This window comes from Acanthopagrus latus, chromosome 7 (assembly GCF_904848185.1).
Source record: "Acanthopagrus latus isolate v.2019 chromosome 7, fAcaLat1.1, whole genome shotgun sequence".
In the NCBI taxonomy this organism is placed as follows: Eukaryota; Metazoa; Chordata; class Actinopteri; order Spariformes; family Sparidae; genus Acanthopagrus; species Acanthopagrus latus.
This window is the reverse complement of record NC_051045.1, coordinates 4,941,234-4,961,224: the sequence shown is the minus strand read 5'-3', so window position 1 is coordinate 4,961,224 and position 19,991 is coordinate 4,941,234. Positions and strand designations below refer to the sequence as shown.

Sequence of the window (19,991 nt, the reverse complement as noted above, 5' to 3'; positions counted from 1 at the left end):
TAAGATATGGAGTGTTTCTCCAACCTGGACATTGCAGATTGCATCGATCCAGCTTCGCCCCTGGGCGGCGCTGTTGGCTTGGAAAGTGTAGGCTGCCACTGCACTCTTAAACTCGTTGAGGTAGATGAGGATGAACGAACCTGCAGAGACAAAAGACACAAAAGCTCAAGTTCAGCTGGAAAAAAGGCATCAGCTGATTAATCCAGTTTCATTCAGGTTTTTGTCGTAGAACTCTAAATTATTAAGCTTCATTCAGTTACATCAGATCATTTATGTTATGCTGCGATAAACAGGAAGAGGAGGAGGAGAAGAAGAAGGAAAAGGAGACTGATGAGCAGGAGAAGACAAAGATGAAATAAAGGGAAGACAAGAAGGAGACAAAGAGAAGAAGAAGTAGGAGACAGTAGAAGAGGAGGAGAGAGATGAAGGAGAAGTACAAGAACAAAAAGAAGTAGGAGATGAAGAAGAAAAGGACGAAGCAGAAATAGAAGATGGAAAAGGAGATTTTCTGCCGTATCATGCTTGGGCTACGATTATTTTTGAATGATTTTAAGATTGTGGTGTGAACTCTCAGACATTATTAGCAATTACATTTCTTAATGTATCAAAAACATGTCTCAGTTATGAAAATGATCAGCTGCTCTCTCTGAACACTCACCAGGGTCTTTGAGCTCCTTACAGACGACGTTGTGAATGAGGAGAGGCTGGCGGATGATTTTAACTTTCTCCACTCGTTTCACTGGCTTGGTGATTAGCAGCAGGTCAGTGAACAGGACACAGTAGACCTCCATCTACAGAGGAAACAAATAAACTCATCTCAACTTTTTGTTCAACCGTTTTATGTGACATGTGAGGCGACGGCGGCGCAGACGTGAGAAACCAGATGTTGAGCATCGAGATAAAAAGCCTGTCGCGTGTTTACAAGCAGCCATGTGAGTCGCTCGTACCCTACTGTCTTTGCCCTCTTTCATCCTCAGCGCTCCCTCCAGATGCAGCTGGCGGATCTCCTCCGGTGACGTTCCTCTCATGGGAGCCATCAGGTCGAAGCGGTTGTACTCTTTGAGGATCTGAGGGGGGGAAAAAAAGATGAGAGCATGAAGCCGACTCTTACATCGAGCGTGGCGTCAGAGCTGGGAAGGCAATCGAGCCTCCTAAAAAAAAGGATTCTTACCTTCTCCACCTCTTCACTGCTGCCCTCTACAGCCTCGTACGAGTCGATACGGGCAGAGATGGTGGTGAGCTTCTGATGGTCCTGACGCTGTCGCATCTGTGAGTCCACGCTGTTGATGAAGCCCTCTACAGCCGCCACCTAGAGGAGGAAACACACAGAAATACACTCCTGTTAATCATTATTTGATAAATTTGAAAATGTAGAATTCGTTATCCATTTTTCCTTCATCCTCACCATGCTGTTGACGATGTCGCGGGCCGACGGCTCATCCGTCTTCTTGAGAATGCTCTTCAGTAGGAGTGGGTACTTGGTCAGTCTCTGGTGAGGCTTCGCCACCATGTCTGCCAGCTTCAGACGGTTACACTGCTTGTGCGTCTCTCCCCACTGCATCGAGCCAGACAAAGAGAGGAAATGAAACTTTTTACGAGCCAGAAAATCTCAAACTAACCAGCACTGTTATCGGCACACGGCGTACTGAAGGTGTCTGGGATGAGAACTGACCGTGACGTAGGTCCTGAAGAGCTCGTTGTCCCTGAGAAGTGTGCGCATGTACTCCATGCAGCCCTCCTCCTCCATGCAGTAACGGATGTAGGGCTGGAACCTGGAGCCGAACTGAATACACAAACATAAACAAAGACATGCGTCAGAGAAATTACTCACATCGTCAGCAGGGAAAACATATTTACTTCTGCCACAGTCTCACAACACGATGGAATTTGGAATTGGGTCATGAGAAACACAGGCAGCGAAGATGCAGAGAAAGAATGTGGACTGTAGGTTACATGGAGACAAAGTAATCCAAAAAAGTAATTTCCAATAAGATGGAAAAAGAGAGGAGCAGGGAGGAGAAGGAGATAACATGGGATTTATTCAGTTATATTTTTTGGGACTCCATATTATTAACCTTTAATTCATAATGTCTGTTACACAGTTTTCTCTATGATACCCACTCAGAAGATATGACTATGACCTTCAGTCCAGGCATTCATCAGCCTGTTAAATGACTTATTAGCCTGCGTATTTGGTCAAAGCTACAAACTAATCAGTGTTCTGTGGTAAAGTCCACATCTGCGGACGGGGTCACGGTTTCCTTGATAACCTTTCCATGCGAGGATGGAGTATATTTACAATGCGGGCACAACTGACCGTCCTGAAGCCGTGGTGGAGGTCAGTGGGGTCGAGCAGCGCCCGGGCCTGCCTGGCCTTCTTCAGGACCGGCAGCATGACGTCGTTCCACAGGGAGGTGTGGAGGAGGACGATCTCCTGGATGTTACTGAACGCCTTGGCGGGCTCCACCTCCGTCAGCAGGCCGCTCTCCTGCAGGTTCAGCAGCCCACACAGGAACAGCTGGAGGAGGTGACAGAGAAGATCATGAGTTGGAGGTTATCAGAGCTGAGGTTAAAACACAAATCTTTGTCTCGCTGAGCAGAGATAAAAGACGTCTCTCTTTTCTGACACAATAAGAGGCTCTTTGTGTTCGTATCTCTCTCAGTACAGAAGCCGGTTCATCTTACACAACAGACAGACTTGTATCAGAACATTATCTGTGTGTGTGTCAGCAGACTTCAGTAGTTCTCTTACATCAGTGATGACTCGCAGCTTCTTTATGTAGGTGGCCTCCGTGTGCAGCAGCTCCCATATCGCCTCCTGCTGGTGGAACTGTCGCCTCGTCAGCGTCTGTCGAGCACAGATGAAACGATTTAATGGAGCAGAAACATTTCCAGATTCTTCTTGATGAATACAGTATTTCAGCAATCATTTCATTCACCAGCCCAGTCCTGTTTACGGTTAGAGTGCACGAACGTTGATAATTGACATTTTCCATTTATAGCAACCAGTCTGTCAAGAAATAGTCTATTTTATAAATACACACAGCAAGAAATGTTGTGTAGTGGTTGAAAGCACGTTGGTTACTGGACAACATCTGGAATTTACTGGCAGTAATATGCGTATTATGTAACTTAACCGTCTGGGCTGCATGTACAGTAAAGAGGCGTCACAGCAGCTGAGCAGTGATAGTCACTGTCTGACTGCCCTGATTAGTTGTGCACACATTAACAGGTGGAAGTCACGAAGGCAGTGTGTGATAATTTACACAGGCTTGAACAGTTCCTGTCAGGGCTGCAATTCCGTTTTTTTTTTTTTTTTTTTTTTTTGGTCAGCATCGTTCTGGGAAGTCAGACATCAGGACAGGTGTGACAAGTGATACACTAAGAAGGAAGTGAGACTCAGGTGCAGAGCAGGAAGCAGGATGCAAATATGTATGTGCAGGAGACAATCAGCTGTCCGTGTTTATCAATGTGAACACTGATAAGGGACTGAATAAGAATTATTAAGGAGGGAGACGGTTGTAAAAACGGTTTTACTGTGATTTTTTGGGGAAAACAGGGAGGATCTTAAAATGTTGCCTCATCATATACTTGAAAGGAAGCACAGCACCTCTGAAGCTTCATATAAAAATCTTTATTTCGCTTTTTTCCCCTTCATGTCTTTATTGAAGTGTGTCTACGCTATCATTCTCGATCGGTTGTGTTTGTGTAGGGCCGCCCTTCTTAAATGTTGGGAGCGATGCACGATAACAGCACAGCAGGCCATAAACTTTTACAAACCTCGCTCACAGGACTTGTTTCAAAATGGTGCAACTTGTTTCTGCTTGCTGCTCGATGCCAGGTGTTAGTAAAATCAGTTACTTTTAAACCAGACTAGAATAAGAGTGTAGTAATTGTAAGTAAGGTGTATTAGAGAAGAAACCTCTCATTAAAACAAAAACACATCTATCGATGTAATTAGCAAGAGCCACATGCACCCCTGCACACACACACATTGTCTGTCAGTGTTTGTTTTACCTCTGAGTTGTCGAGCAGCATCTGCCAGCTGTCCTCCATGGCTAGGTTGGTCTCCTCCTCCTCCTCCTCCTCCCAGGAGTCCTGGTGGAAGGAGAGCTGCCGCGGCACCTTGGGCAACCCGAACATCGTGTAGGAGTGCAGTTTGCTCTGGAGCTGCTCCAGACGGTCCACCTCCTGTGACGAGATGGAGACGGGGCCTAATTAGTTCAAAAACGAGGTTAACGGCGTGACAGCTAGAAGAGATAGGCAGAGGAGCTGTCCATCTCTTGTCTTTTGTCCATCCACTTATTGTTACATTTAAACTGTAAGTAAAGATGAGTCCACGCATTAGCATATAAATCCTGTCCGTACTGGCGCCTTAATTCTTAAATCCAACAGTAGCTGCTATTCAGGCCTTTGTTCAGCCTGGCAGGCCTTATGTAGTTATGAAAATGAGCTCTGTGCATTGAGACCACTTTAACAATAGAGGACAAGGGGAGTGGAGGGCAAGAGCTACAGCGAGGAGGGGGGAGATGGACCCGTGGTTATGCTTCATGAAACCAAAGCGTAGTGACAAATTGTACAACAGCTCCAGGAATAAAAGTGATCGGCGACCACCCTTTCCCGTTCTTTCCAGTTCTGTGAAAAGAGGTTTTGACAGTGGTTCATCTCAACAATATGGAGGGTGCAAGAGGTCCAGGTCCTGGTGAGGGATCTCTGGCCCTGAGGGGGTTATGGGGGACACTCTGGGTCAATAGAGATGAGCTGGGCAGTGACAGGTGACTGACAGATTCTGTCTCTATGTGACATCTGCTACTGTGTAGGATGTGACCTCAGGAGGGGAGAAACAATAGAAGTGTGTGTGTGTGTTTGCTTTAGTCGAATAAAAGTGGATTATTATTATTGTTGAAAACCTCTGATTTAACCGTTAAAGGAAATGTTCGGCGTTTAAGGAGTTCAGAGGAGCTGGAAGTCAGATTTTGTTTGCCAGCTTAGTTGTTTCTTCCTGTTATGTTAAGCTGAGCTGATTGTTGGCCAAGAGGAGTATCAATCTTTTCCTGTAATTCTCTGCAAAAAAAAAAAAAAGCCAACAAGCGTATTTTTTAAGCCATTCCTTTGGGCTTTTTTCTTGTGTGAGAAAGTCGAGTTTTAAAATTAGCACTGGATAGAATTAAGCGAGGCTTGTCCCTCCACCTACTCATTTCCACCGTTGCTGGGAGGAAAGCATGTGAGTCAGGAGAGGCTGAAGGGAAATTGCCTCACCAGGACTCAGGGGGATTTGGCCTTCCGACCTCCTCCCACTGCTGCCGCTACTGTTTTGTTTGCTTTTTAATGTGTTTTTAAAATCTGAGACATGTTTGGGCAATATTACTGTTCCCTGCAGCTTTTAAAATCTCAGTTTTATGGCCTTTACTTTCACGTGCTTCATGTTGCCCGATCAGCGTTACCTTGACGAAGGGTCCTGCTCCAGCGTTGGAGCTGAAGAAGCCGCTGAAACGGCTGGCAGCGCGGTTCTTCCAGCTGTCCGGCCCGGCCCCGACGCTGGGCAGCGAGCCACCCATCTGTCCCAGAGCCTCTGGCGTAGGAATATTGGTCTCCCCTAGGAACTCCGTCATGTTCTTCCTCCTTCTCGCCTGACCCTGCAGGGCAGAGAGAAAAATTAAGAATTATGTCAGCATAAAAAGAAACAATGAAATGACAGAAAACAGAAAATGAAAGGAGACTGGCTGGCACGAGTGATACTTGTCACTGTAAGAGGAAGGACAAAAGTTTCCAGTCGGACGGATGGAAAGAGACAATGAAGGAAAGAGAGAAACATACAAAGACAGGATAAACAGGAAATCAGAGGGGAATTCTGAACGAGGGATGACATCAGCAGGACCATTACAGGCACCCTAATGATCAGACACAAACAGGAGAGGGAAGGACGGCCACTTCCTCGTACTGAACGCTCATTACATCACAAGGAGCGGGCAGGAGGTTGTTCCATAAGAACAGACGGCCCGAGTCTGGCCATTGTTCCCCCCTCCATTGTCAGGCTGTCAACAGGCCCTGCTGCGCGCCCTCACTCATGCAATCCCTGTCCACTTTATGAGCAACCAGCAAAGCAAACAAACAGGGACCACCTCAGTATCTGAGGAAACAGTTGTTTTTGCCGTTAGAGTGAGGAATCTGCCGGTGGGGAGTCAGTCGCCAGCAGGGCCATCGACCCCCACACCCCTTCAAACGCAGTGACAAGGAAACTTACATTCCAGGACACTGACGATGTTTGTGACCGACCATTCCAATGAAATTCTTTCGCTGCCCCCCCCAACGTAAACACACACACAATACAATCAAAACACCTATGCCCTTTGCCCAAAGCTGATAGACTGTTGGTCATCAGACACACAGAGGTGCAGCTTTGGTTTCAGAGGCGATCCTCACACAACCCTGAAACCAAAAATGCAACGTCAGTAAAGTAAATCACACATAATTTCATGGGTTAAAGAGCTTTCCAACTGAATGCAATCTCATGAAATACTCTTAATTGTTAAGTCAACTGCTGTACTAACCACACTGAAAAGAGGGCCTCCCTGTCAGACTGACAACGGGGAAGATGTTTGAAAAAATCGGTATCAACGAACACCAACAGGTCGCTCTGATACCAGCGGAGGTTAACGTAGCCTCCAGCTGCAGAGGTCTGCTAAAGGTCTCGCTTCTTTCTAACGCTCCAGCAACAGAGTTCATACTTGTAGTCCTCAGCACAAGTCAAACAACAATCGGACTTCACACAGCTCAAAAACCACAAAAGACTTGATATAACTTTTGTCACATGCAATTGTTCAACCAAACACTTGTAAAAAGTCTTTAATGTGTGTTTTTAATGTTCCCCTTTAAAAACACATTCAGTTTTCTTCACAGAGGCCTCATACTTAATGATAATCGTTTGCAGCTTTGCTAAAGGATCCTACTTCACTGCACTTTACTTTGAACTGCAGTCAATTCTACCATCTTTGTAGCAGAATAATGACTAATAATCATTTTTACGCCCCCCCCCAAAAAAACACATGCTGCATGCAGTTTTCCATTCCCAGCATTCATCTCTCAGATTTGTATCAACCCCTCGCTAACATCCTCTGAATTCAAACTTGGGAAGGATAAATAGAGGGGCACTGCCCAGGACAGGAAGGCTCTGCAGCGCTTGATTAAAACCACCCAGAAGATCGTTGGAGCGCATCATCTGAGAATCAGCGATATTGCTGAAGTGAGATGTCTGCACAGAGCCCGAAGGAGACTAAAACACAACACCAACCCCGGCCACCGACTGTTCACGCTGCTAGTAAAAGACACTGAAGTATCCACAACAACGGCATCTCATTGTAAAATGTCAATAAAAAAAGTCCTTTGAATTACAGCAGCCGGATAGAAAGAAGAAGTTAAAAAAATCAAACTTAAAACTGTAAAACTGAGAGCAACGATGGCTGAAGCAGGACAGTCGAAGACAAACAACATGAACAAGAACAGAGAATAAAAAAAAGACAAAAGAAGAAAGTTGAGGTTTCTGCATTCCAGCTATAAAGAGTAAACAACTTTCACTTCACCGTCGATAATGACTTATCAGTGTATATACAGTGAGTTTGCAGCATGTGTATGTAACAAAATGAAATGTAAATATTATGAACAGCTCTGGTCAAATTGTTCTGCACTACACAGGATCCCATTTTAGGAAGAATGTCGCAAAGTCTTTGTGAAACCACTTAACTGGAGAAAAAAGGCACATAAGTGTTCTGAACAGGGTTACATAATGAGATAGTAAATCTGACTCGGGGGGTCCTGCAGGTTTTCAAACAGCTTTTAGTCCTTTTATCTTTTTTAACTGATTACCACAGAGGAGAGTGACTGAACTGCAAATAGACACGTTGGCTTTTAGACAAAAACTCGAGTGAAAGGGGACAAATTTACTGTCGCTTCAGTGAAAGGGAAACGAGCTCGGACCCATTTAGGGATTTTTCTCTTTTGAGGGGGAAAATCTGGGCCAACCGGTCAAGGACACAGGTGTCAGGAAGTGTTCGGTCTCCGTGGGCAAACAGAGTCTGGACCCTGAGCCGCTGACGGCAAATGAGTGGGCGAACCGAAAGCCTGTTAGTTTAGCCTATGTGAAAGCTTTTACCTTTCAATGGAAACTAGGTGTGATGATGACAGAAAAACAGAAAAAAATTCAGCAATTACATGAGAAAAAGTCTGACAAACTTAGAAATTAATGTTTAGCAGCTTTGAATAAAGGGAGCAAACATCTTGATTATCACTTACTCATTAAAATTCTTGAGACAAAGACAAGGCCAGGAAGTTGTAATTAAAAAGGACACAGGGATAGAAGCTACCAGCAGTTTCCCACCACATTAACAGTGCTCACCATTGAAGCCAGAGGCATGTCAAAAGTAACAAAAACCATCCTAATCCTCCAATTGGATTCATGGATCGCAGCCCATTCTGGAGCCAGCTGCTGCGCTCTCTCAACTTCCAGCCTCCTCTCTCCCTGCGGAACAAACACATCCACGCCGTCCGGACTCAAAGATGCACAGATCAGTCCAGAGAGGCTGAGCGACAACTTCAACACTGCCCCGTTACTCCCCCATCTAGAGTCTCTCGTTGAACTTCAGTCACTCTTGAAAACGTCCCGTTCCAGCTGACGGGGTCCGGGTTGCTCACCGAGCGTGGTGTCTGGGTGCCGCGTCCCGCCGTGCCCGACTGCAGCTTCTCTTTGAACCGGGACGTATCTCTGTCCTGTCCTGCTGTCCAAACAGTCAGTGGGTGCATTTCATACAGACACTGGACTGAAGTCATAGCAACCAGGAGGATCCTGCCTCATTGTGTTGGGCAGGAAAAGAGGAGGCAGGGCCGGGGCGAGAAAAAAAAAGGGGGGGAGGTGGAGTCAGGGTGACAGCTTGTGGGGAGCTCCCTGATTCAAACACACATCCTGGTGCTTGAAGCTGCCAAATGCGGTTTCGTTTATTCGTCTCAACAGGCTGGCAGATATAGAAATCACTCACTTCTTGGAAATACACACCTTTTTTTGTTGTTTCACTATCAGCCATCTTTTTTCCATCTAATGTAAGATTAGCGTCATTCCAAACCACCACCCATACAAGACCACGACATTCACACGGTGTCTTGACGCGGATGGGACGCTTCATTCCTTTCTCTTATTTGAAGTCGGTCCACTATTCTTCGTGCTATCTCAAATCAACTGTTTTGCCTGGAGACCTTCAAACAATGCCATGCTAGCTGACCAAAACAAGGAAAAGAAAATGCCCCGATAAAGGCCGAACGGGAAATTCCCTTTGTTTACTTTTGCATGTTTCAGCACATTTAGCAGGCTTCTTATGCCGCCGCAGATAAGCACGAGCACAACTCCTCCTTCAGGAGCAGCACAGAAGTCTGAAAAATTAGTAGAGGTGAAAAAAAAAATCCGTTGCTTTTTTGATAATCCAGCGTTTTCATCTTTCCAAATGTGTAGTTTTGCTGTCTTTATATGTCTAATATCTTTTTTTGACTCAATATCATTTGGTTTTGGACAAGAAATTCTATTTATAAATAATCATCTTAAGCATGTTCCTCAAGGTATTTGACATTCATAGATCAGGAAAATGATAATTAGTTGGAGCACTAAAACATTCTAGTTATTTTTAGTTGGTTTCCTGCAGGTAACAATCCTGAAACACTTTACTTTAGCTCCAGCAAATAGACCCTTGTAGTAAACACTAAGCCACTCTAGTCGGGTCTGCTCAACTTATTATGTTTACAAGGTTTCCCTTGTGCCTCCTGTGTAAACCTGTCAGTCAGGACAGAGGGCAGCGAGCTGTCTTTACAAAGCTACTCGCTCTGGGAACTGCCACTTGTGCTGGAGGGGGGTGGTGGGGGGGTGCAGTCAGGTTAACGATATCAAGCCATGTGTCCTTATCTTATCACTGAGGTTTGTGGCATTAACCTTGGCCTGAAAAGGAGAAAATCTTTAAAAAGGAGGGATTGTATTAAAATAAGTGTTGACAAAGAAAGACCCCCCCCCAACACAATCGCCCCCTTTGGTCCTTCTGCCCTCTGCTACTGCCTTTATGTTAGCCCACTGATAACGGCTCTCCTTGATCAGGTGGGTTGATTAACGATGGGAAAACAGCGTGCACTGACCTTCCTCAAATCCTGAACGTGCACAAGCACACGCACACACACACTCACAAACCAGGAAATGGAAACTGCAAGAAATCCCCCCGCAGTGAACAACATGTGGCACGTTTCAAGGCCGCCTCAGTTTCAAATAACCAAACAGATGACCGCCACAAGCCTCAGCCTGAGGTGAGAGATACTGCTGTTACTCGACATCCCCCCACCATCATTCAAGCTGCTGATGCAGTGAGGCCCCAGCCACCATTACACTTCAACCTAATACACACTGACACACATGCACAGAAACATTTGAACTCTGATGCTTCAAGCAGAGCGGATGAGATTAGATTGTTTTCAGTTTGGATTAATCGGCTGATTATTTCTCACTTTATCATTAGGTCAATAAAATGTGTGAAGAACGGCTGTTAGATTTTCTCACAGTCTTTCTTTTGTCCGACCAACAATCAAAAATTCAAATATATTCACTTTACTAACACACATGACAAGGAAAATAACAAATCCCTGCATTTGGGAAGCTTAGGTGTCAACAAATGCAGCAAGAAATGACACCTAATCACGATATCGTAATGCACACAGACGTGTCAGCAGATGTCTCACCTGACAGTCACTTGGTGTTGGTTTCATATCTGAAGGAGGCGACTCAGGAATCTCTGAGTCCACATGCAGCAGGTCCCAGCTGCGCCAGGATGTCAGACGACCAAAACGAACCATTTTTTTACACAGACGCAAAAATTTTTTTTAAAAAATCACAAATCTGGAAAAGCCTCAAAAAAAAAAAGTCCTGAGTGAAATACAAGAGGTGCAGAGGTAGATCCAAAAGTCAGGATGAATCCATAATTAAGAAGTCACTATCCGGACTGAAGCATCGCAGCGACTTCTCTCGTGTCTGACTGCCTTACCTGAACCTGCAGGCCAACGGTCACACAAATAACAACCATAAAGGTGCGTGTGTGCTCAGCCTGCAGTAATCTCCACCTTTAGGCATCAGGGGAAGTTCTTTGTCCTTCCAGCACACACACACACACACACACAGAAACAAACTCACGCACACACACACACACCTCCTTCTCAGCATGTAGCTCCTCCCACACCACATGGGGAACACGTAAATGGTCTCCTAACACCTTGAGTAATTAGTTTAATTATAGAGTGAGCTGCAAAAACACACGTCATTTAAATTCTTTACGTACTCGACCAGACAAGTTGAATTTAGCAATCAGAGAGGACTGAATCGAATATACGTAGGAGTGAAACAGTATCACAGGCACGAGTGAGTATTGTGAGCTTAATTTTCAATAGTCACAGAGTTATGTTACATATAAAACACCCAAAAAACAGTTATGAGCAAAACAGTAAAAGTGAAACATTTTATTTACCGTTTCCAGGAACCCTTGTGTCCAAAACCCTAAGATACTCACTTTAAAATGATATAAAACCAAGAATTCTCAGACTGGAGAAGCAAAAATCAGAGAATATCTTGTATTTTTTGACTTATCAATCACTGCAGCTCTGATATGCTATGACTAATCTAGTTTGTAAGTCTAAACAATGCATGATGAATATTGTATCATTAACTCACATGTGAGTATTTTCTTTCTGTCTTACTTTACAAACTACCCCTGATGTCAGAGAATCTGTTCTGATGATTGATTAATGGTTATTAACGTTAAATAATTACAACTGATTTTTTCAAGCAAACTCATACATTTGCTGCTTTTCTCTGTCATTTATTAGCGTAAATAAAGTCTCTCTGGACTTTTGGACTGTTGTGTTGACGTCACGATCAATCGATAATGAAAATAATCATCAGTTGTGGCCCTCACGCACGCACGGAAGCAAGGAATTAAGTCTAACAAATATGCCAGAGACATTATCAACTCAATGACTGATACTTCTCACTCTATTAACAAACTATACTGACTGTTGTACAGAAACACCTCTTCAGCTCTTCAGATCAGCCGTGATGATGAGGTATTCAAAGTGACTCTGTACTGATTGTCCCTATTGTGAGCCATCAGAGACAAAAGAGGGGGAACAATGTCCACACATTACCATCCACAGGCCGAAACACACCGCCTGAGCCGCAAAGAGGAAACAAGTGACACTTGCTTCTGCCTTTCATGACAAAGCACACTGAGTGCACTGTATGAGCTGAATCCAGCCACGTGAATACAGTGTCATTCAAACTTTAATCCCTCAGTGCTGAAGAAAATACATGTGTTGCTCTGTTTTAGGCTCATTACACAAAGGCTAAGAATTCAAGACACTTGCCACTCCTCGTCTCGTCAGCTCACTGCGTCATCACAGTCTTCAGCCCTGAAGGCTTTCATCAGCTACAGTATTTCCAAAGCACACAGTTGTTGTCTGTTATGAAACAATACTATTTACCTCCCTGTGTCTTTTACATAACAAACTCCTCCGGCCCCGAGGCGAAGACAGGAGGCTCGGTTTAGATGTGTGAACAAAAGCTGCGGTAAAAGTTTATCTCCATTATCGACTCCTATGTGTTTGTCGTTTGGTCTACAAATGGTCAGAAAAAAAAGAAGATTTCTTTTTTCGGAATCGCAATTTTCTCCCAACTGTCACGTTTCAAGAGCAGGAAATGAAAACTGGTTTGAAGATAGATGGATATATACTGTATATTTAATTTAGTAATGTTAGAAATGGTCAATATTGGTGTACCAAGAGTTTCAGTTGCACTACCAAAATAATACTTTTCGGATATGAGATCCCTTTTTCATTTAGCCAAAAAAAAAAAACAAAAAAAAAAAAACCGAATAAAAAAACTTTTTTATATCTAATCATTAATGTTCCAAATACAAGCAAATTAAAATAAACTGATAAATGACTTATTTATTTTTTAAACCAGAAAGTATCTGATTGAACGCTGAAACTTAGTGTTTCAATATCAAATCATTTGCTGATTATCATCTCAAGTTATTGATTATTAGTTTGGTCTGTAAAAGGTCAGTAAACAGGAAGAGTAGTAACTGAACCTCTTCCTTGCTTCTCCATGCATGCACAAGAGAATGTTTGGCATTTTTTGCTTCAAAAAGAATAATTCATTGATTATTAACATAGTTGAAGATTCATTTTCTGTCGATTCATAATATCAAAAAATCATTTCAGGATCAATGTGAAGCCTGAAGTTATTGTTGAATCGCTCCAGTGTTAACAAAAGTTTTCTGGTTACATCATTTTCAACATAAGTGAGTAAACAACACGAAGGTTACCCAATTTAGTCCTGCTTTTTAATTAAATAATACGGTAAATGTCTCACAACGACCAACACAATGATTTTGACGGAATAAAACTGGCAAACTGGTCAATAGGAACACAGTTTTTGAAGCATTAAAATCTTTAAAAACTTTGTGTTGAAGACAAATTTGTCTGACAGCCTCAGGCCTTAGAACTGAGGGCATTATGGGAAGTGTGCGCACTGACACACGGAGGATCAATTACTTCACGTTAACTCTGTGGAAAAGCCTGAACTGTCTTCCTGCAAACTGTCATATGATCCTGGTCACTGTGATTAACAAGCTCTGGTTTAAATAATCTTACAGGAAATTATTACACTTTGCACTGTTACGTGGGTTTTTATCTCTTTAACTTGACTCAGAGATCGTCAGTGGACTGGGACAGAGTGGCAGTGTTGTTCAGTGTGCTATGGCAACTGATGGCCTTTTGTTATATAAAAAAAAAAAGGCGACAGAGAGCGAGGATCAATGTACTGTATGTGCTTACTGGAAATCACAAAGTCCCAGACAGCCACTTATCTTTATGACGACTGTAAAAGTTGCAGTTTCTCTTCTCGGCAAAAAGGAAAGTCAAGCGAGTGCCTGAATTGTCTGCTGTGATATTGTCAAAGCAATGTCAGTATTTAGCATGTATACAAAGTTTTATTTTTGCTTTTTTTGCGAGCTGATGTCACACTGGTGTCGCAAATGGAACAAGAGCTTCCTGAGCCCCAACCCCGGGGGAGAAATGACTTCAACATGCCAAACAGGTTAAATGAGTCACAGCTCCTACAGAATAGACAGGAGGGGGATCCCAACTCTTAGATGTAGTTTTAGTTTTGTTAAGTCATCTGACTGTAAACAGTTGAGTTAACAGCAAAGGTTTAAACTGAGGCCATTGGATTTTTCCTTCCTGTTATAAAGCTGTTTTGTTCTGATCGCACGCCGAGTCTAGCGGGTTAAAAGTTGAAAATATTTCAGGTCAGTATCAAAGGTGATTTGATGCCCTGCTGATATTTTAAGGGCGTCAAAGGATGCATTATTTGCTGATACTGCACAGACGGGCAGCAGTGCTTTATGGGAACTATCAGCGAGGTTGGAATGCGCCTTTGACCAATCGGAGAGCTTGGCCGAGGCGCCCTGTCGTAAAATAATCAATCTGGATCATCAAAGCTCTCTGCGGCGTATCGCGACCCTGCCAGAGCCTATAAAATGTAACATGCACGCAATAATAAACTTGAAATACCTCAACGAAAACAAAAGAGTAACTGGACACAGAAAAGGACAGGACTTGGCTGAGTTTCCTCCGGAGCCTGGCACAAGCCGCTGCCATGCCAGGCCGCGAGTCCGGTCACTAGGCAAATATCTGAACTTCTTTTGCGCAAAGCTCTTGATTCCATAAAGAGGAGGCACGCATGCTTTTTACAACGAGTGCCAAAGCTGCTGCCATAGAAACTCCAAGACCTCACTCAGTGCCCACATGTCCAAGTAGAGCTTTTGTCCTCCTGGGAGCTTTCATAAAACACGGGCTGGCACCCAAAACGGATCACAGAGTTTCTGATGTTGAGTCTGTTAAAAGACAAAAAGTATCAAGAGGCTTCAGTGAGCTTTGGTTCTATAGTAAGAGACTTTTATTTGGGTCCAAGATTTAAATAATTCATGAGTCATTCTTACCAAATAGTTTCCACAGACAGTGAAATGGAGATTCAGGGCTTCAACTCACAATTTCACATTTTCTTTAGCAGATTATCTGCTGAGTATTTTCTCGGTTTAGCCAATTCAAGTATCAAAATAGTTTTTCAACAACTTCCAAGAGCCCAGGTTGACATTTTTGTACAGCTTGTTTTGTACTGGCAGTTTACTAATATATATATTTACCATCATGAAAGAATACAAAAAACAGCAAATATTGCCAGTTGTGTCAGTGCTATTTTGTTTAAATACCCTCCGCAAACATGTTTAAAGGGGATCTGGGGAAATCTCTGTGAACTCTGTTTCTAAACTAACATTAGTGACTGTTGCTCTCTGTTAGTGAAGAAAGATGGGCTCTGACACCGGGCACTTCAGAACACGAATAAAGTCACATCCTTTGGATTTTCCCAGACAATCTGACCCGAGTCCTTCACGAGGAAATCCACAGTCAAACCGAGAAATGACGGTGAAAGTCGTGTTTTTCCTGTCACGTTTACAATCTGCTTACATATGTCCAACAAAAAGGTGATAATACATGTAAATTACAGGAAAGTGTTACATAAAGCCCCTATAAAACAGAAAATACTCTAATTTGAGTGGTAAATACCTTGTTAGAAACTGTTAAAAAATGCATCTGTGTGTTCCCCTTTATTGAAAAAATCCAGAATCTACGAAAATGTAAACAACAACAAGATGTCTCCTGCTTCATTCTAAGTGTATACACTCTTAAAGTTTCTACATCACCCTCATGTATTGTACATACTAAACCATGATTGGGTCCAAACTGGTTGTGATGTCACCTTCGTCAGATCTAGGTGTTTAACTTATCTTCAAGCTGAGCACAGAGAAACGTTTCTCCTTCAGGGAAAACAAGCCTCTGTTGTCAAACGCAGTGAAGCTTAAACATCCAAGTGAAGAAACAAGAGCAACAGCTCCATCAGTGAGAGGCTGGATGTGTTTTACCAGATTTCCAACAGACGTATCAGACGCAGCTCTTCACTGCCCCCCTGAGGACTGCACTGCCACTGATTTTATCACTCACATCACTCTTTCCATGTTCACAGCCCATAAAACTGACAAGTCATTACCTGCTGTGCGGCAACAGTGAAGTTCTCTCTTTAAGAGGAATCACACTGCCTGTAGCTTGATGGCGCAAACTCGACAAAGCACCACACTGCACAAGTTGGCTAGAAATGACTGCATGACTAAAACTCTGCTTTCCTCAGTGACCTCCAGCGTTTGTGTGTCTGCTTGATGACTCACTTAGTGACTTATTGCCACAGATGGCTTTAAAATGCTTTAACCGAGCTGCTACCTGTTCCCCTGCCTGAAGCAACGGTGACATCAACACCAGTCTGTTTACAGTGTGTGCACGAGCGCGCACACACACACACAGAGTCAAACTCACCTGTAGGTGGGTCTAGACTTGCCAGAAGGGTATTTTAACGATCAATGACTTGTTTCAAGCACGTAACAGGGCCGCTCACAAGCTAAATGCACAAACCTGTGAACAGTGAACAAATGAGAATACACACAACATCTGCAGAGCAGTGCAGATAATCACGCAGAGACAAAGACAGATGGTTTAGGTTATAGGGAAGGATCCCCGTCTGCGTGGACATGGCGCATTTATCTCTTACATGACAGCTCATTATTGCCTTTTAACCATTGATGGATTGCGATTGATATCTGTGATCCTGGTTTTACTTGGTATCAGATGAGAACTAAATTCTCTCCCTAATCATTCGTATCAACACTTGGTGGGGTTTGATCTGCGTGTTTGAGTTCTACCAAACAGGAAGTACACTCACAATAGTAGAGGGCACATGGATGACTCCATCATGATGATTCAAGTTTGAGCAACTGTTGAACACCTGGCATCGATACACAGCAGTGACAACACAACTGTTCATGTGGTTAATATTTTGTGCGGGGCAACAATCACCGCTCATTTTGTTCAGCTCCTCTTCAGAAACGATGACGTGCAGAGGAAGCAATTTCAAATGCTGATTATGAGCCGTGAAAGCATCAGCTGGTATCGTTTGTTCTTGTGTGCCTGGATTCTAAAATATGACACATTTGTTAGCATAAAATGTGACCAAAAAAAAGCTAGTTATGCTCGATACAACATAGTCTTAACTGGCTCCACACTGCCATTACAGAACCAGAGTTACTTAGCTTTAACTTCAGTCTTTTAGCACACAATCATGCACGTAGCCATTACTGTAACTGCACAGTTAAGGTTCTGTTTCAAAATGAGTCAACTGGAAACATTTAAAAGTCAGCTGGAGGAAGCGCTTCAATAAACTCATGGAGCAGAAGTTTATTTGAAGGGTTAGCTTGCTGCAGCTGATTAGATTTGCTACTGCCTGTTATCATTCCAAACTGTCAGCTAGAAAAGAGAAGCCTACTTATTTTTCAAATCAAATGCTGCTTGTTTAGAACATTAATAAACATTTTAAGGTTGTAAATCATTACCGCTGCACAGTGTACGTTTGCAAAATCAACATAGGGAGGTAAGCATGCAGAAGAGTCACGTCAGAGAGGTGAAATGTAAAGTAATGCAAATTAACGCAGCTGTGTCATCGTTTCAGATTTGTTTTTACTATATTCAAGCTGAACGTTAAGATGGCATCATTTGATACCTTCCACCTATGACGACATTGCCTCCTCTGCTGAGATATTCAAGCTACCAGGTGAAATTTCCTGTTTTTTTCATATCACAATTTATCAATCGCAGTAAACCACAATTTTGTACACCTGATCAGTTCATGAAAAGAAATAACTGATAGATAAAGGGCTAAAAAAAAAAGACTATGGCTAAATAATGGTCAATGCTGAATTGCTCAGTCCAGTCCGAGGCGGCGCGCTGAAAATCAGCTTTATCGTGTCTATGAGCCAGACCTCCAGGCCCGTGTCACTACAGTATACACCACAATGTGAACCTGATGACTGTCTGCCCTGTTTCTCCCCTGCTCCAGGCTACATTCAGCCTCTCAGCATCTCTCATCAGTAGCAAAACAGCCACTTCCTGTAGCCACAGGAAGTGCTGAAGTGGCACAGAGTGTTCCTGAGTGAACTCATCACCGTACGAGATTCGAGGGATCAGTCGGCAGCACCGAGCAGGCATGCTGGCAGGCACATACACCAGCGTGCACACAAAGGCAAACACACAGCTGGCAGTAGACTGAAGCGGAAATCCAAAAATACATTCCCAGGGTTCTGCTGGACAGATAAAGGTAATGCAATGCGATGAGGTCATGATGGGATTACCATGAGATAGTGCAGTGTCACAAGGCATCATGGGAGTGAAGGAAGAGGAGGTTAAGTTATGGAAAACAGTGAAGGGTGTGGCAGAGCAGTGCGAGTCACTGGGTGTGTCCCTGTCTGTGTCTGTGTTTGGCTTAAAGGGGTGGTTTATTTTGATTTGATGAGTCTGAGAGACAGTTTCGTATGTAATGAGCCACAGCGTCACATTACATGTAACCACCGTCAAATGAAATTCTGTTCAGACCGATGCAACTCACCAACAGATCCACGCTTTCTTTGCGTCCCAGGGATCCGTGCTCCACCTTCTCGCTGCCCGGGGTTAGGATGTAGGGGCTCTGACCTGCAGAGGGCTTCATGTTGGGCAGACTGAGCGACCGCATGTCCTTCACACCCTGCTCCACCTTCAGCTCATCACCTAGACGTGCTGAAGAAAACGAAAAAAAAACAAAAACAGGAGATTTAGCAGTCCGGGGAATAATCCTGTAAAACTTGAAAACTTGCACAATCTGCTCATCATAATTTGTTTATTTTTTCAATGCGCAGGAAGAGACTTGCAAGTTCACTTTTTTTTTTTTTTTTTTTTTGGTTTTGAGTCATTTTCAACACCACACCCAAAGTATTCAGCTCAGTGTTTTTGCTTGAAGTCGAAGCCTTAAACAGACTCTTGTGAACATCGTCAAAGAAAAAAACTTGGACAAACTTGGACTTTGACTGGCCACTCCATGGCAGCTGAATATAGTTGTGGACAAAGCAGAAGCAAAGTGACATTTTTATCAACTTGTTGTTATTAAACACTTTGTCCAATCACACATCCAGTGTTTATTTAGTTGAGTTTCTCGCCATCTGATACATTTTATTCTGATATTCCCTCTATTTTAGCTCCGTTTTTGGTCTCCATGAACTCCTGAGGGAAATATGTGTGTCTTTAGGCTGCTAAATGCTACAACTACTTGCTTACTTTGCGTGGTCGGGGTAGCGCGCAGACATTTTTAAAGCATTTTTTGCTGAAAAACGTGGAAAAAAACAACACTGAGATAGATGAGAGTGAAAGAAAACAAGTTACTTGCAAAAAACAAAAAAAGAGCTGATAACATGTTGAAAATGCTCCATCTAGCTGAGTGGCTTCATCAGTAAATGTGACCCTTCTAACAGTAGTAATGTGATCTGTTGTTAAAATTAAAATCTTGGTTGTGGCTGCTTTCATTTTAGAGGGAAAAAAAAGAGGTTTAATGGAAAGTGTTAACCATACAGAACCAAACAGAGCCGAACACGTGACTAAACAGCTGTAGACTGTTTGCCCTCGACCTCTGTGTTTCAGACTGTGTGTAACTCCAGACTGTGGTCAAGAGGTGTGAGTCGGGGTGGTGGCGATTTCAAAAGAAATAGCAGTTAGTCATGGCATAGGATCTCTTTTATGGAAAGCTTAAATGGGCCTTTGATCCAGAGGCTGCAACACAAACTGCAGCGATCGCAGAGGAGAGGCACCATTCCCAGTTTCCACTGGGGAAAGAAAGCTGGCAGAGTCATCAAGCTGCTGCTGCTGTATTATTAAGAGTCATGGGAATCTTAATGATCTTCTGGAACAAAGTTGAGCAGGAAAGTGACAATTTTTCGTTAGGATGTCTTCCAAGG

The 19,991-nt window shown here is 43.3% G+C and overlaps 1 protein-coding gene across 5 annotated transcripts in view; it reads right to left on the bottom strand.

The window, feature by feature from the left end:
• plekhg5b (pleckstrin homology domain containing, family G (with RhoGef domain) member 5b) overlaps positions 1-19,991 on the bottom strand; it is a 72,962-nt gene that overhangs the window by 4,235 nt on the left and 48,736 nt on the right. For all 5 annotated transcript variants that reach the window (XM_037104639.1, XM_037104638.1, XM_037104641.1 and 2 more), the window contains 11 exons: positions 18,617-18,783; positions 5,445-5,636; positions 4,018-4,191; positions 2,753-2,848; positions 2,318-2,518; positions 1,673-1,783; positions 1,406-1,555; positions 1,172-1,309; positions 948-1,067; positions 659-791; positions 25-140 (listed from right to left, as the gene is read on the bottom strand). In XM_037104639.1, coding sequence (XP_036960534.1) covers positions 25-140; positions 659-791; positions 948-1,067; positions 1,172-1,309; positions 1,406-1,555; positions 1,673-1,783; positions 2,318-2,518; positions 2,753-2,848; positions 4,018-4,191; positions 5,445-5,636; positions 18,617-18,783 — 1,598 coding nt within the window. The remainder of the gene's footprint in view (positions 1-24; positions 141-658; positions 792-947; positions 1,068-1,171; positions 1,310-1,405; positions 1,556-1,672; positions 1,784-2,317; positions 2,519-2,752; positions 2,849-4,017; positions 4,192-5,444; positions 5,637-18,616; positions 18,784-19,991) is intronic.